The sequence below is a fragment of the Somniosus microcephalus genome, chromosome 3 (assembly GCF_052327205.1).
Source record: "Somniosus microcephalus isolate GS21.2 chromosome 3, FLI_Smic_1.0, whole genome shotgun sequence".
Classification (NCBI taxonomy): Eukaryota; Metazoa; Chordata; class Chondrichthyes; order Squaliformes; family Somniosidae; genus Somniosus; species Somniosus microcephalus.
The window spans coordinates 158,924,282-158,938,919 of NC_140989.1; the positions used below are offsets into that span (position 1 = coordinate 158,924,282).

Here is a 14,638-nt window from a genome sequence, read left to right on the forward strand (position 1 = left end):
ACAGGGTAGCAGCCTCCTCCCACTTTTCACTGCCAGAGAACACACTGGCAAAAAGATAAAAAATGCTGTTAAGAGTCACTCCCATGCTGCCAGCTACAAAAGTGAGACTTGGACGGAGTTTTTGGCATCAGTTAGAAACCAGCATAGTGTTTCAACAGCCAAAAACATCACACACCCATCCAAGCAGCTATTTTATTGCCAATTTCAATTTGTTCATTCCAAATCCAAGTTTTGTGTATTTTATTTCATTGAATGTTTGCAAATTTGACTCCATTCAAGCTGATTTGGATTTGGGAGTGACCTTCAGTTCTTATTCCTATTGGCGGTCAGGAAATGATCAGTTCCTATTCTTCTACTTTTCCAACTTTGTCCCTTCACTATAGCAATCATGTCTGCAAACCTGGCAGAAGGAAATTCCTGCCCATTTCCTGACACCTGTCAATTGTTCCCAACCCAATGGTGCTCTTTGCATAGTCAGTAAAGTTTGTTCTGGCGTAACGGGTCCTGTTGAATATAAGATGGTCGTAACAGCAGGTCGTGTTATATGTCAGTCGGCTGTCGGCACAATGTCCACCCTCTGTATAGAGCACAGTTATATCTATATATAAACGTCTCCACAGTAGAATGGAGATTCAGTTGCCAGTGAAGGAGGTCTGTGGTACTAGTTTCAATATGCCCGCTAATTCACAGGTGTGAAGCTTTAAACCCCTTTTTTTGGTGCAAGGAATAAGCATCTTCTCTCTCAGTTGGCTGCATGGATCCCATTAAAGATAAAGGCCTAGAAATGCGTCCCAGGCGGTGGCGCAAAGCGGGCGGTATCGGATCGGCCGGCTGTTATATGCAGCGGCTGATATTCAGCTTCACTGCAGTCAATGGAGCTGAATATCGGGCGCTGCGCATAATGGGCGGCCGATCCGATATTGCCCGCTTTGCGCCACCGCCCGGGACAAATTTCTAGCTCCCCAGTTCTTAGTAGGGATGAAAACCGGGAGTTTCGCTGGGAGAGACTATGAGAATGGTTGGAATTAGAAAATGTCAAGAGTGTAAAAACTGGCCACATGCGACCCCGAGGCCCTGGTAAATCAGTCCTGTTTGCACTTATATTTTTTATTTGCTGGTTTGCCCTGTTTGAATTCAGTGGGCCTGGAGCTTTGATGAAGGTTGTTTTTAATACTTTTTGTCTCAGTCAAGGATAAATCCTAAATCAGAACACCAGGATTTATTAGTGTCAGCAACTCTTGGATTTGAATGTTAGGGAGTCGATTTTAACTGCTTCTGCCCTGCAGAAACCAGGCAGGGGGCAGTTAAAATGAAGTGGCGGGGTTGTGGGCGTACCCATTCCTGCTCTGATCTGGCCAACTACAATTTTAAATTGTAGGCAGCAAAGATGTCTGTTGGAAGCCAGTGGGGTCCTTCTTTAAATATGTAGATCGGGCTCTGATGACATCATCAGGGCTCGACCACTAGTTTTACCTGAGAAGAAGAAGACGACTTGCATTTCTATTGCGCCTTTCACGACCACTGGACGTCCCAAAGCGCTTTACAGCCAATGAAGTGTAGTCACTGTTGTAATGTGGGAAATGTAGCAGCCAATTTGCACACAGCAAGCTGCCACAAACAGCAATGAGATAATGATCAGATACACTGTTTTTGTTATGTTGGTTGAGGGATAAATATTGGCCAGGACACCGGGGATAACTCCCCTGCTCTTCTTCAAAATAGTGCCATGGGATCTTTAACGTCCACATGAGAGAGCAGACGGGGCCTTGGTTTAACGTCTCATCCGAAAGATGGCACCTCCGACAGTGCAGCACTCCCTCAGCACTGCAATGGAATGTCAGCCTAGATTTTGTGCTCAAGTGTCTGGAGTGGGACTTGAACCCACAACCTTCTGACTCAAGAGGTGAGGGAGCTACCAACTGAGCCACGGCTGACACTGAGGCCTGAGTGAGGTAGCAGTGGTGGCTTCACTGCCAGGACAAAGCCATCAGAGCCTGCATCAAAGGCCAGAAAAGGCCCAGTAAGTGTAAAGTCTGTGGGTTGTATAGCGAAGTAATACACAGACTACAAGAGTAACTTAAACAGGACTTTACTATTCGAAGGTCAGGGCGAATCTGCCCAATAAATTCTGCCACAGCACTTATATACCGGTGTGGTCACCGTCGGTATTACAGTATACAGCAGCCAGGATAAAGTAGTGCCACACCTAAAATAGTTCTCTTAAAGGTGGACGGTTACATACAATAGTTCTCTTAAAGGTAGAACAGTTACATACACTACAATCCTCCCTTTTTAGCTTACAACATACTTATTCCCCATTAAACATAACCTCCTAACATATATCCAACTTTATGTTAAAACAGTTCACAGATGTAATCTCTGCGGAAACAGTTCACAGATTCAGTCTCTGCGGGAAACAGTTCATAGATTTAGTCTCTGCGGGAAACAGTTCACAGATTCAATCTCGGTGGATGCGCCTTCCGTGCTTCTTGACTCGGTCCTGACAACGCCTCAGTGGTGCAGCAGTTCCCCGTGGTGTAGTCGGTTCACGTTGCTGGAGTGACTCATCCAATAGTCCTTCACTGGACTTAACAGCTTGAACTTCCGTCCTTCTGAACCAGCATTGTTGGCTTGTAAAACTTGAGTACCTTGGGAAGTTTTCTACTTCCAAACTGATTTGGCTCCGTTCGCAGGGACCCCGTGTGTGATCTAATAGTGATGATGATGGTCCAGATGATCATCATCTTCTGCTTCGTCTTTTCCTTTTCTGTGGTTCAGATGGTTATCATCTTCTGCTTCGTCTTTTCCTTTTCTGCTTCTTGGAGACTCTCGGGGCTCCATTGTCAGCTGCCAGCTGCCTGCACAGTTCCTCCCGTAGTAGCGCCACCATCTCCCGATGTTCCTCAGACTTTTTGTGATTCATCAAGGTTTCTGCACTTTGGGAGTTTTCATCACAAGCTGGGCAGAACAGGTCCTCGTAATATTCGGTGTCGCTCAACAGGTCATGGTAATATTCGGTGTCGTCCTGAGCTAAGCCAGCGGGAGGGTCTTCTATTTCCTCCTTGCCCAGCTGAACGTTAGCCGACTTTTGTTCTAAATCCCGACATCTGTCCTGAAGAGACTTCATCATGCGTTCAGCTTCATCCCGCTTTTTCTGGGCTTCCTGCAAGTCTTTTACTAATGACCTCATTTGTGATTTCAATACTTCAACTTCATTCGGAGATTGATTGATCGGACCATTCAATCCCTCTACTGAAGTAGCTGTTTCAGCATTCTGTTGTTCTGCATTGACGTGAGGCAGCGTACTTTCGGCATCCAAGAGCGGCTCTGCTGCAGTCTTCTCAGTCTGTGTTGCCACCTCAGCTATTTCAATAACCTTTGAGAGTTCTGAACCCCTTTTCTTTGAAGATTGAGGCTCGTGTTCAAGTTTTTCCCATTTCAGGGTCTTGTCCCTCAGCATATGAAGAAGTTGGCTGACTGTTAACTCTTCTGCCATCATCCGTTTCCCATTAGCTGCAGGGCTGTTTATAAACTTGCCCTGGGGCTCCTTTGCTGTTTCTACTTTGCCATCATCCGCAGCCTCCACCATTCAAATTTCCACAAATGAATCGTCCGGTGATGCTGCACCCAACTTCAGTAGGAGCTCGGAAGTCATGTCGACCAAATCAGCCTTTTCTGCCTGCAACCTGCTAACAAGCGCCTTCAGTTGCTGCACATCTTGTTCCACCAGATTAGAGCACGCACCTTCAGAAACCAAATCAGCTTTGATTCGTTTGGCCTCCTCTCGCAGACGGTTTGTGTGCTCCTGCTCCCTTTTCTCCCTCAGCTGCTTCTGTTGTCTTTCCAGATTCTCCCATTCGGTGTCATAGGACTTTTTCATTGCTTTCATCTCTTGTTCGAGACGGCAACTCAATTGCTCTAATTGCTGTCGTAATTTGAAATAAGTTTGAGTTCAAGCTCGGTGTTCCTCAGTAATGTATATGTCTGTAAACTGAACAGACTCAGAATTCTCTGTCAAACTATGTTGTTGTTGTTCAGTGGAGTTCTGTTCTGAAACTTTGTTCTCCTCTGGAGCATAAGCCTTTATGCACGCCTTCGTTTTTCCAACCTTAGTCAGCAAGTCCATTTTAGCCTTGTCTTTCATACTTGGGCTGGACTTATCGTCATCCGTTTCAGAGTCTGAGCTGATTGTCCGCACCGAGTCCTCACTCGTTATTGCTTTTAGGTAGTGCCATTCCATGTCTATTTTCTTGATCCACTCCCGTCCTAGAAGTGGTGGTCCTCCCTCAGGTAGTACATATAAGTCCATTCCTGGGTGTTCTTTGCCCCTGTCTCTCACCTTGACTCTTATCTTTCCCATGGGGTATACTTTATGCCCCATGTATGTCTGCAATACGAACTTGGTATCTCTCAAGGGTATATGTGAGAATAGCCGGTTGTAATCCCTTCGATTTATGACTGATAGGGCTGATCCAGTGTCCAACTCCATTTTTACTTGGACTCCGGCTATTTTTAGCATGACCCAGATAGTTTGTAGGTCAGCTTCCTTACTCACATTGTGAATTCTCAGACTACCCAGTTCCTGGCCGTTTGGGTCTGAATCCGAATTCGGTTCATCTGAACTCTTCTCAGCCACCTTGTGTGCTTTGTTGTACTTTTCCTGTGATGGTTTTCTTTGGTTGTTGGTCTTCTTCCCTGACCGGCATACTTTAGCTATGTGACCCAGTTTGCCACATTTTCTACATTCCTGGTTTTTAAACCAGCATTGGTTCTGATCGTGTGTTGTCTTCCCACAACGATAACATTTCGTTGTACCCGAAGTAATTTGATCCACACTGAGTACCGCTGCCTTTAGCTGCATCTCCGCAGTTCCTTTCACTGCGGCTTCGTGTGATGCTGCAATAAGAACAGCCCTCTCAAGTGTAAGGTCGTTCTCTTCGAGCAGTCGCTTTTGCGTTCCTTCCTTCGACAACCCGCACACGAACTTGTCTCGCAATGCCTCTGTCAGATTTCCTCCAAACTGGCAGTATTTCGCTAATCTACGCAGTTCGACCAAGTATTCCGCGTTGCTTTCCTCTTTCCGTTGCGTTCTCGCATAAAATTTGAATCGTTCCGCCAACATCAGCGGTGTGGGGTTCAAGTGATCCTTCAGAACAGCAACAATATTATCGAAAGTCTGATCCGCCGGTTTAGCTGGTGATAGAAGATGCTTCAATAACCCGTATGTCTTCGCGCCCATCGAGTTTAGCAAGGTTATAGCTTTATCATCATCTTCTATTTTATTGGCCTCACAATATATCTCGATACGTTCTACGTACGTGGCCCAATCTTCCACCTTGGCATCGAAGTTGTTGATGTTACCATGCTTAGGCATCTTCACTATCTCTCACTATCTTTCTGCGAAACAACAGGATTTCTCTTTAACTTTTTCTTTTTTTTCCCAAAAATGGCGGTTTCCCGCGCTTGTCTTCTTCCCCGCCTACTGGCAAAATGGCGGTTTCCCGCGCTTGTCTTCTTCCCCCCTACTGGCAAAATGGCGGTTTCCCGCTCCTGACTTCTTCCTCTGGTGGGAGGGGTAAGCTTTGCCCTCGGGCGACGACCGCTGGTTTACGGGGTTTGTAGCCTGTGCGCTGGCTTCAGTTTATTCTGAAGCGCGCGCTAGAAAAGCCGATCGCGTTCCTTGTTCCCCCCCCTTCTTCTTTTCGGCAGGGGCAACCGGCGCTGGGGACAACCAGTTGGCGTCGGACAGATCCAGCTCCTGGTCCTTCACGGCAGCTGCTGCAAGCCGCTGGCCGGAACCTCGCTCGGTCTCTCTCTCGGGCTCTGTCTCTCCCGCTCGCGCGGCTCTCGCTCGCTCTCTCTCGGGCTCTGTCTCTCCCGCTCGCTCGGCTCTCGCTCGCTCTCTCTCGGGCTCTGTCTCTCCCGCTCGCGCGGCTCTCCCTCAGCGGCTTTAAACGCCTCTCCCAGACCTCCCGCAGTCCGGTCCTTTCCTCCCCGGCTGCGGCTGATTCTTCGCGGGTTATTTAGTTATTTATTTATTTATTGCCTCCGCGCCTTATGATCCCGGTCGCAGCGCCTCGCGGCCTCGGTAGGTGCCCGGCCTTTTTCGCTCCAATCGCGCCTCCCAGCCCTCTCGCAGTCCGGTGCTTTCCTCCCCGGCTGCGGCTGAGTTCTCCGTGGCTTATTTATGTTTATATCTTCCCGCGCCTTACGATCCCGGTCGCAGCGCCTCGTGGTCGCGGTATTTGTCCGGCCTTTTTCGCCGTCACGGTCTAGTCGTCTCACGACACTCCCCAGCCCGCTTGTACCGCGGCTTCTGCTCCACGCTGCCCCAGTCTCAGTGCCTCTGGGCCCGACTTCTGTCCGGCTCCTTTCCCCCTCGACCGTGGTCGAGTGCACCGCCCTTATCCTCCGTTTATTTGTTTCTATTTTCCCTTTACTCACAGTCACCGTGGCCGACTTGCTTCTCGTGTTGATCGGCTCACTCACCACCGTGGCAGAAGGGACAATCCGTGCCTGTTGCTGATGGAAGACTTCGTGTTTGAAATCTTCCTCCTTTCTTGGTCTGCAGACTCGAGTTTTCTCTCAGCAAAACGACGAGGGCGGGTGCCTCTTCTCGACGCTCGTTTACTTCTTCAGAAGTATTGTTGCCGCAGGGTAAGATCGAACTCGTCGCCACTGTAAAGTCTGTGGTTTGTATAGCGAAGTAATACACAGACTACAAGAGTAACTTAAACAGGACTTTACTATTCGAAGGTCAGGGCGAATCTGCCCAATAAATTCTGCCACAGCACTTATATACCGGTGTGGTCACCGTCGGTATTACAGTATACAGCAGCCAGGATAAAGTAGTGCCACACCTAAAATAGTTCTCTTAAAGGTGGACGGTTACATACAATAGTTCTCTTAAAGGTAGAACAGTTACATACACTACAGTAAGGTCAATTTTTTAATGTTATTTGAAGTTCCCTAGTGGACCAAGAGGAGCAGGGGTGCTCCCCCGGGCCACTCAAGGAAATAGTGTTCCTCCCCTGGCCCAGGGGCTTCCCAGTCCCCCGACTACGCTTCCGCTACCGAGCCCCTCCAATCTACTTACCTTTGTGATGTGGTTTATTCCCAGGGGGCCCCGGTGACAGCCTGCGAGCTGCTCAATTTTAACGGCTGGGCAGCTGCTTCCCGCTGACTTGTTTTGTTCGGGAAGGCGGCCAAACGGCACGCTAACGAGGCCCGACTGTTATAAATCGGGCGAGCCTCCCGGCTAGTGCTTCTGGAAGGGCTGGCCGCTCGCTAGGCCGCCTTCCCACCCGGGAGTAACAGTCGACCCTAAGAAGTTCCATGGGGGGTGGGGGCGCACCTTTGGAGAGGAAATGCTTGGACAACCCTACAGCAAAGGTCGCTCTTCTGCAGTTGGAACAGAAGCTCACTGTTGGGGGCGCTTTGCTTTGCATGTGGCCCATGCTAAATCTGAGCTGGGAATATCTAATGCTGACTGCAACATAACGCTTCAAAAATATGTAATTATTTTCCACTTAAATATGAGCCAAAAATCAGCAATCATCACATTCGCTGGAATGAATGCAGATGGGACTCCTGCAGCTACATACAATGAGCCTTAATTTTTTAATGTTACAGCTGATTGTGATGAAGCAGTTTCAACTCGATGCCACTGAGCAGCGCAGTTTAATTATTTCGAGATGTAAATAGTGTGAGGCACAAAGGCTCCTACTTCAGGTGGGAATGTAGAACATTTGTAAATTTAATCAGCGGGCAAACAACCGCAATCAGCTTCAAATCCAGGGGATTACTGCAGGAAAAAGCTGCTGAGGGCAAGGCAGAATCAGCATTCCAATTCAGCGGAAAGATGCACAGCTCAGCCTAGTTTACACGCCCCACTCGTCTAGAATTTGGGCTGGTCTTAAAGATTTTTTAAAAATAACAGTGGCAAGTGCAACAGTACAAAATTCAAGAGGCTTAAGGTGATGTGTCACAATGGCAAAGTGCCCTGAATTCACTTCCTTGTATTTTATAAAGAGAGTGAAGCAAAATAACATCAGTGCAAGTCTCCTTCCACAAACGCATTATTTTCCCTATGATTTAAAATAGAAAAACTGCCTTGAAGTGCGGGCAACTCCAAGCGCTGAGACCGCAATCAAATTCCAATATTTTTACAGTCAGCAATTGAATGCACAGAGCAACAGTTGTAATCATATCCCACCCTGATTCAGCTCACTACAGAACCCTCCTCAAGAGGAAGAAAAAGAGTAAATACGCTACTGTGATGAAATATATGTCTTCATCAGCCCCTGTGTTTTACCTGCATTGTATTGTGTGTACCGCCCCCTTTTCCCCTATTGTGTGTATTGGCTCCGCCCCTGTCTTTTGTCATATAAAGGTCTCAAGAGCTGCATGAGTCATTCTGCCAGACGAATCCGATGTGGAATGACGTGCAATGTTCTTAGCGATTAAAAGCCTTCAGTTGAATCCTTTAACTTCTTGTCCTTGAGTTATTGATGGCACATCAATTTTAATCGCTAAAACACCAAGATGGATCGACTCCTGAAACCAGAGCGCTTGGATCTGGACCCCCATGCCACAGACGCAGCCACACAGTTCGGACACTGGTTCCAATGCTTCGAATTTTTCATCGAAACCTCAGCCACCGCCATAGCAGCCGCGACCGCCACCGGAGACGTGAAACTGGGAATCCTGCGAAACCGGGTGAGTCATCGGGTCTCCCCTCTCATCCGAGATGCCACCAGCTACGAGGATGCCTGCAGGCCCACTACGTGCGGCCAATAAACGAGGTGTACGCCAGGCATCTTCTGACTACTCGCACGCAGCGGCATGGTGAGTCACTAGAGGACTTCATGCTAAGCCTAAAAGTACTGGGCAGAGACTGTAACTGTAAGGCCGTGTCTGCCACCGTGTACACGGAGGAGCTGATCCGAGACTCCTTTATTGCGGGCCTCAGTTCAAATTACATTCGGCAGAAACTGTTTGAAAAGGAGGGACTGGACTTAAAACAGGCTATGGGCATAGCGCGATCGCTGGATATGGCCCAGAGGAACTCTGAATCCTGTTCCTCAGGCCACGCGGCCCACTCCGCCTCGTGCGCGCCGTGGGGGCCGCCATCTTGGAAGCCATCTTCACCTCCCAGGTCTCAGGCCAGCCCAGCACCGTCGGAGCCCCAGCCTCCACCCAGGAGCCCCACTACTGCCGCGATGCATCGGGGCCCGAAATGCTACTTCTGCAGCCAGGACAAACACTCCAGGCATTTGTGCCCAGCGAAGGGCACCACCTGTTTTAAATGCGGGAAGAAAGGACATTTCAGCAAAGTCTGCAGAGGGAACCCCGCCTGCAACTCTGCCACCGCCGCGTGCGCCCCGTGTGGGCGGCCATCTTGGACGCCATCTTGTCCACCCTCATGGAGTCCACCATCTTGTCCCGACTACACGGACCCCCAGGACGCACTGGTGGCCTCAATCACAGTGGATCAATCCAGGCCGTATCCGTTGTCTAGATCGATGATGGACATAGAGGTAAACGGGAACAAGGTTAAATGCTTGATTGACTGCGGGAGCACCGAAAGCTTTATTCATCCTAGCCTGGTAAAACGACTTTCACTAACGATAGTCCCTACACAGGGCAAAATCGCCATGGCTGATAAGACTCATACCTCAAAAATTACAGGTTTCTGCGCGGTTATGTTGTCGGTAAAAGACACTGATTACAGAGATTTTAAACTGTTGATAATGCCAGATCTCTGTGTGAGCGTGATCTTGGGTCTGGACTTCCAGTGCCACCACCAAAGTATCACGCTTACCTACGGTGGGTCCCAGCCGCCCCTCACAGTGTGCGGTCTGGCTACCCTGAAGGTCAAGCCGCCCTCTCTGTTCGCCAACCTCGCACCCAACTGTCGACCCATAGCGACCAAGAGTAGGCGGTACAGCTGGGAGGACAGACGGTTCATTGCGTCTGAAGTAGAAAGACTCAAGCGGGAGGGTATCATCGAATGCAGTACCAGCCCGTGGCGCGCCCAGGTAGTAGTAGTTAAGGGTAGCGAAAAGAAGTGGATGGTGATAGATTATAGCCAGACGGTTAATCTATACACCCAGCTAGACGCCTACCCTCTGCCCCGCATAGCGGATATGGTTAACCAAATTGCGCAATACCGGGTGTTTTCCACCATCGACCTAAAATCGGCATTCCACCAGCTCCCCATTAGGCCAGAGGACCGTCCATACACCACCTTCGAGGCGAACGGACGCCTCTATCACTTCCTCAGAGTCCCCTTTGGGGTAACGAATGGGGTCTCGGTCTTCCAGCGGGAGATGGACCGCATGGTCGATGAGAACCAGTTAACAGCCACCTATCCATACCTAGACAACGTCACCATCTGCGGCCACGACCAGCAAGACCACGACTCGAACCTCGCGAGATTTCTGAAAACCGCCCTCAGACTCAATCTCACCTACAACGAGGATAAGTGTGTCTTTAGCACCACGCGCCTCTGTATCCTGGGCTGCGTGGTGGAAAACGGGGAAATCGGTCCGGACCCCGACCGATTGCGCCCCCTATGGGAGCTACCCCTACCAAACACTCCCAAGGCCCTGAAAAGGTGCCTGGGGTTTTTCTCCTATTACGCCCAATGGGTCCCCAATTATTCCGACAAGGCCCGTCCCCTCCTGAAATCAACGTCCTTCCCGCTCACGGCCGAGGTCCACGCCGCCTTCAACAGCATTAAACACGACATTGAGAAGGCCACGCTGCGGGCAGTGGACGAAAACATCCCTTTCCAGGTCGAAAGCGATGCGTCCGACTTCGCTTTAGCAGCCACCCTCAACCAGGATGGGCGGCCCGTAGCCTTTTTCTCAAGAACCCTCCACGGGCCCGAGATCAGGCACTCCTCGGTAGAGAAGGAGGCCCAGGCCATAGTGGAGGCAGTGCGGCACTGGAGGCACTACCTAGCCGGCAAACGCTTCACCCTGCTTACCGACCAGCGGTCGGTAGCCTTCATGTTTAACAACAAACAGAGGGGGAAGATCAAGAACGACAAAATTCTCAGGTGGCGGATCGAACTCTCCACGTTTGAGTACGACATAATATATAGGCCGGGGGCCCTCAATGAATCCCCCGACGCCCTATCACGAGGGATGTGTGCCAGCATCCAGGGGGACAGGCTACAGGGCCTCCACAATGGCCTCTGCCACCCGGGGGTCACCCGGCTATTTCACTTTATAAAATCCCATAACCTGCCCTATTCCATCGAGGAGGTCCGGTCTATGACCAGGGACTGCCGCACCTGTGCGGAATGCAAGCCCTGTTTTTACAGGCCCGACTGAGCCCACCTGATCAAAGCTACACGGCCATTCGAGCGCCTGAGCTTAGATTTCAAGGGACCACTCCCCTCCACCGACCGCAATGTGTACTTTCTCAACATTGTGGACGAGTACTCCCGCTTCCCATTCGCCTACCCCTGCCCAGACATGACCAGTGCCACGGTCATCAAGTGCCTCGGCAGCCTGTTTTGCACGTTCGGCATGCCGAACTACATCCACACTGACAGGGGGGCGTCGTTCATGAGCGACGAACTGCGCCAATACCTGCTGTCGAAGGGGATAGCCACGAGTCGGACCACTAGTTATAACCCCCGGGGTAATGGGCAAGTGGAGAGGGAGAACGCGACGGTGTGGAAGGCGGTCACCTTAGCACTAAGGTCTAAAGGCCTCCCTACCTCCCGCTGGCAAGAGGTCCTCCCAGACGTACTTCACTCGATAAGGTCGCTACTGTGTACTGCTACTAACGCCACTCCTCACGAGAAGATGTTTGTTTTTCCCCGCAAATCAACCTCAGGAGTGTCCCTACCTTCGTGGCTCTCCACCCCAGGGACAGTCCTATTACGGAAGCATGTGAGGGGCCACAAAACGGATCCCCTCGTGGAGGCAATACACCTACTCCACGCAAACCCACAGTACGCGTACGTCAAGCACGCCAACGGGCGTGAGGACACCGTGTCCATAAAGGACCTCGCCTCGGCAGGAAGCGACGATGACCCATCCTCACCACCCCCAGAAGAACCTCCACCATCCCCAGAGGTATCCTCACCACCCCCAGAAGTACCTGCAACACCCCCAGCACATGGGTGTGCCCAGGAGGGCACCACGGACTCCCGGTCGGAACCCGAGGTACTGTTGCGACGTTCAGGAAGGACTATCACACCCCCGGACAGACTAAATCTGTAGAAGGGGTGAATGTGATGAAATATATGTCTTCATCAGCCCCTGTGTTTTACCTGCATTGTATTGTGTGTACCGCCCCCTTTTCCCCTATTGTGTGTATTGGCTCCGCCCCTGTCTTTTGTCATATAAAGGTCTCAAGAGCTGTATGAGTCATTCTGCCAGACGAATCCGATGTGGAATGACGTGCAATGTTCTTAGCGATTAAAAGCCTTCAGTTGAATCCTTTAACTTCTTGTCCTTGAGTTATTGATGGCACATCAGCTACACTGTCCCTATTAGCATGCTTGCTTGACTTCTTCTAAACCTGATCGGCTCTGGGCTTGAGATGAGTATGCTTTCCCTCACTAGGCATGCTTCCTGCCCACATCTGGCTGGCTGACTCATTCATTGCTCATGTGTCCCACTGTCCTTTACTCTCTGTGTTCCCAGCCAGTGGGAGGGGAGTCTCTGACGATTCCCCATTCACCAGATGGTCTATCAATAGAACTGGCTACTTTTTCTCTCCACTTAGGGTATGGATTTAAAGGAAGCATCTCCTGTTATTGTCAAAATAAATAGGGGTCATCCTGGCTTAATGAGCCTGAGATGAGACAATTGACCCTCATTGCCTCAGGCTGTTCACAATCTGGCTCATCTGACATGAATACACATCTTCAATATCTGGCGCATTAATGAATCAACCCATTGTAAGGTGGCTTCAGCCAATGGCTTCACAGGTCTGTGCAAAAACCACTGTTTAAAACACAACGCTTCAACATAACTCATTCCCAAATCATTTCTGAGAAGATGAAGGAAAAGGTCACAAATCCCGAAACATGACAGTGGTCCTGAAAGCTCAAATTACTTCATAGGATTTGGCCGGTAGAAGTGAACAACAAACTTTCTATTGGTTATGAAATCAGGCGTTGTGGAATTTTCCTTTGTATGATGTTGGTGCTGGTGAGAAGTTGTGTATTGAGGTAACTAGGGGAATCTCACTAGAAATGTGTTAATGTTAAAATGTTAAATAAGCATCAGAAATAATACAATCATGTTTTTAAAAAGCATGATCATACAAAAGAGAGCACTGGCCTCTCGAATCAGAAACGGCCAATGAACCCCATCGTCTTTTGGTAAGCTTCGATTGCTCCTGTTTCACAGCTTGATGGAGCAGAATACAGAAGTGAAGTATTCCACTTGAACTGTACCTCCCACACTTTGCTCACACAGTGGTACTAATAGTAGCTAAAACTCAGCCACCACATTCTGTCCCACACCAAGTTCCATTCACCCATCACTCCCATCCTCATGGACCTAAGCTGGTGCCCTGTCTCCCAACACTATAAATGTAAAATCCTCATCTTCAAATTCAAATCTCTCCATAGCCACATCCTACTTCTGCTACCGCTTTCAGCCTTATATCTCTCCTAACTCTGGCCTTCTCTTCATTCCTCCCTCCTACCATTCCTTTGATTTATTTACTTACTTTCCTTTCCTCCCCTGTGAAGTGCCGTGAGTAAGTTTTCTACGTTAAAGGCACTATATAAATACAAGTCCGAAACTAGGGTCCTAAACCTGAACAAAGCAAAGCAAACTACATAAGTATGAGAGGCGAGTTGGCTAAAAGTCATCTAAATTACATCTGCAAAAGTTGTTTTTAAATAATTGGTAAGAGGGAACATTTCTGTAAGAGAGAGTGCTTTCAATGTAAATATTTCGTTATCCGATCCCATAGTGTTGGGTCTGAAAGTCGCGGGAAAGCAGATTCAATTTCAACTGCCTACTTTGGTTTCGCCAGTTCAAGTATCCAAAACAGAATTTTTTTTTGTGGTCCTTAGATGCTGATCTGAAGTGTCAATGATTTGCAAACATAATCATATTCAAGCAGAGGGATATAACCTGTTTTTATACTCCCTACAATATCTGCAATGGGCAGACCTAGCTTTTCACATTGGCAGGGTGGTGACTAAAAGAAGCCATGACTTACACAGAACAGATGGAGAGCGATAGCTCCTTGTCTTCTTTCCTCATTTGTAAAGACATCATTGGGGAATTCACGAAGAGCTGGAAAAGGAAAATCAGCACGTGAATTCATTTAAAACAAACACCATTAAAAAACAAGCAGGGTAAATGCACTGATTTTGTGTACTTAGCTGGGAATGGGCTAGAAAGGGAACGCAGGTTAGAGCATCGATGCTGCAGTAGTAGTTCTCTGACCCACACTCCTTTGTAGATGCTGAGAGGTTGTTTCCCCTGGCTGGAGAGTCTAGAACTAGGGGGCAGAGTCTCAGGATAAGGGGTCGGCCATTTAGGACTGAGATGAGGAGGATTTCTTCACTCAGAGAGTTGTGAATCTTTGGAATTCTCTACCCCAGAGGGCTGTGGATGCTGAGTTGTTGGGTATATTCAAGGCTGAGATA

At 49.1% G+C, this 14,638-nt stretch overlaps 1 protein-coding gene across 2 annotated transcripts in view; it reads right to left on the reverse strand.

Annotated features, from left to right (window-relative positions):
• slc24a3 (solute carrier family 24 member 3) overlaps nt 1-14,638 on the reverse strand; it is a 688,381-nt gene that overhangs the window by 311,390 nt on the left and 362,353 nt on the right. For both annotated transcript variants that reach the window (XM_085981789.1, XM_085981787.1), the window contains exon 3: nt 14,206-14,282. In XM_085981789.1, the coding sequence (XP_085837915.1) occupies nt 14,206-14,282 (77 nt within the window). The remainder of the gene's footprint in view (nt 1-14,205; nt 14,283-14,638) is intronic.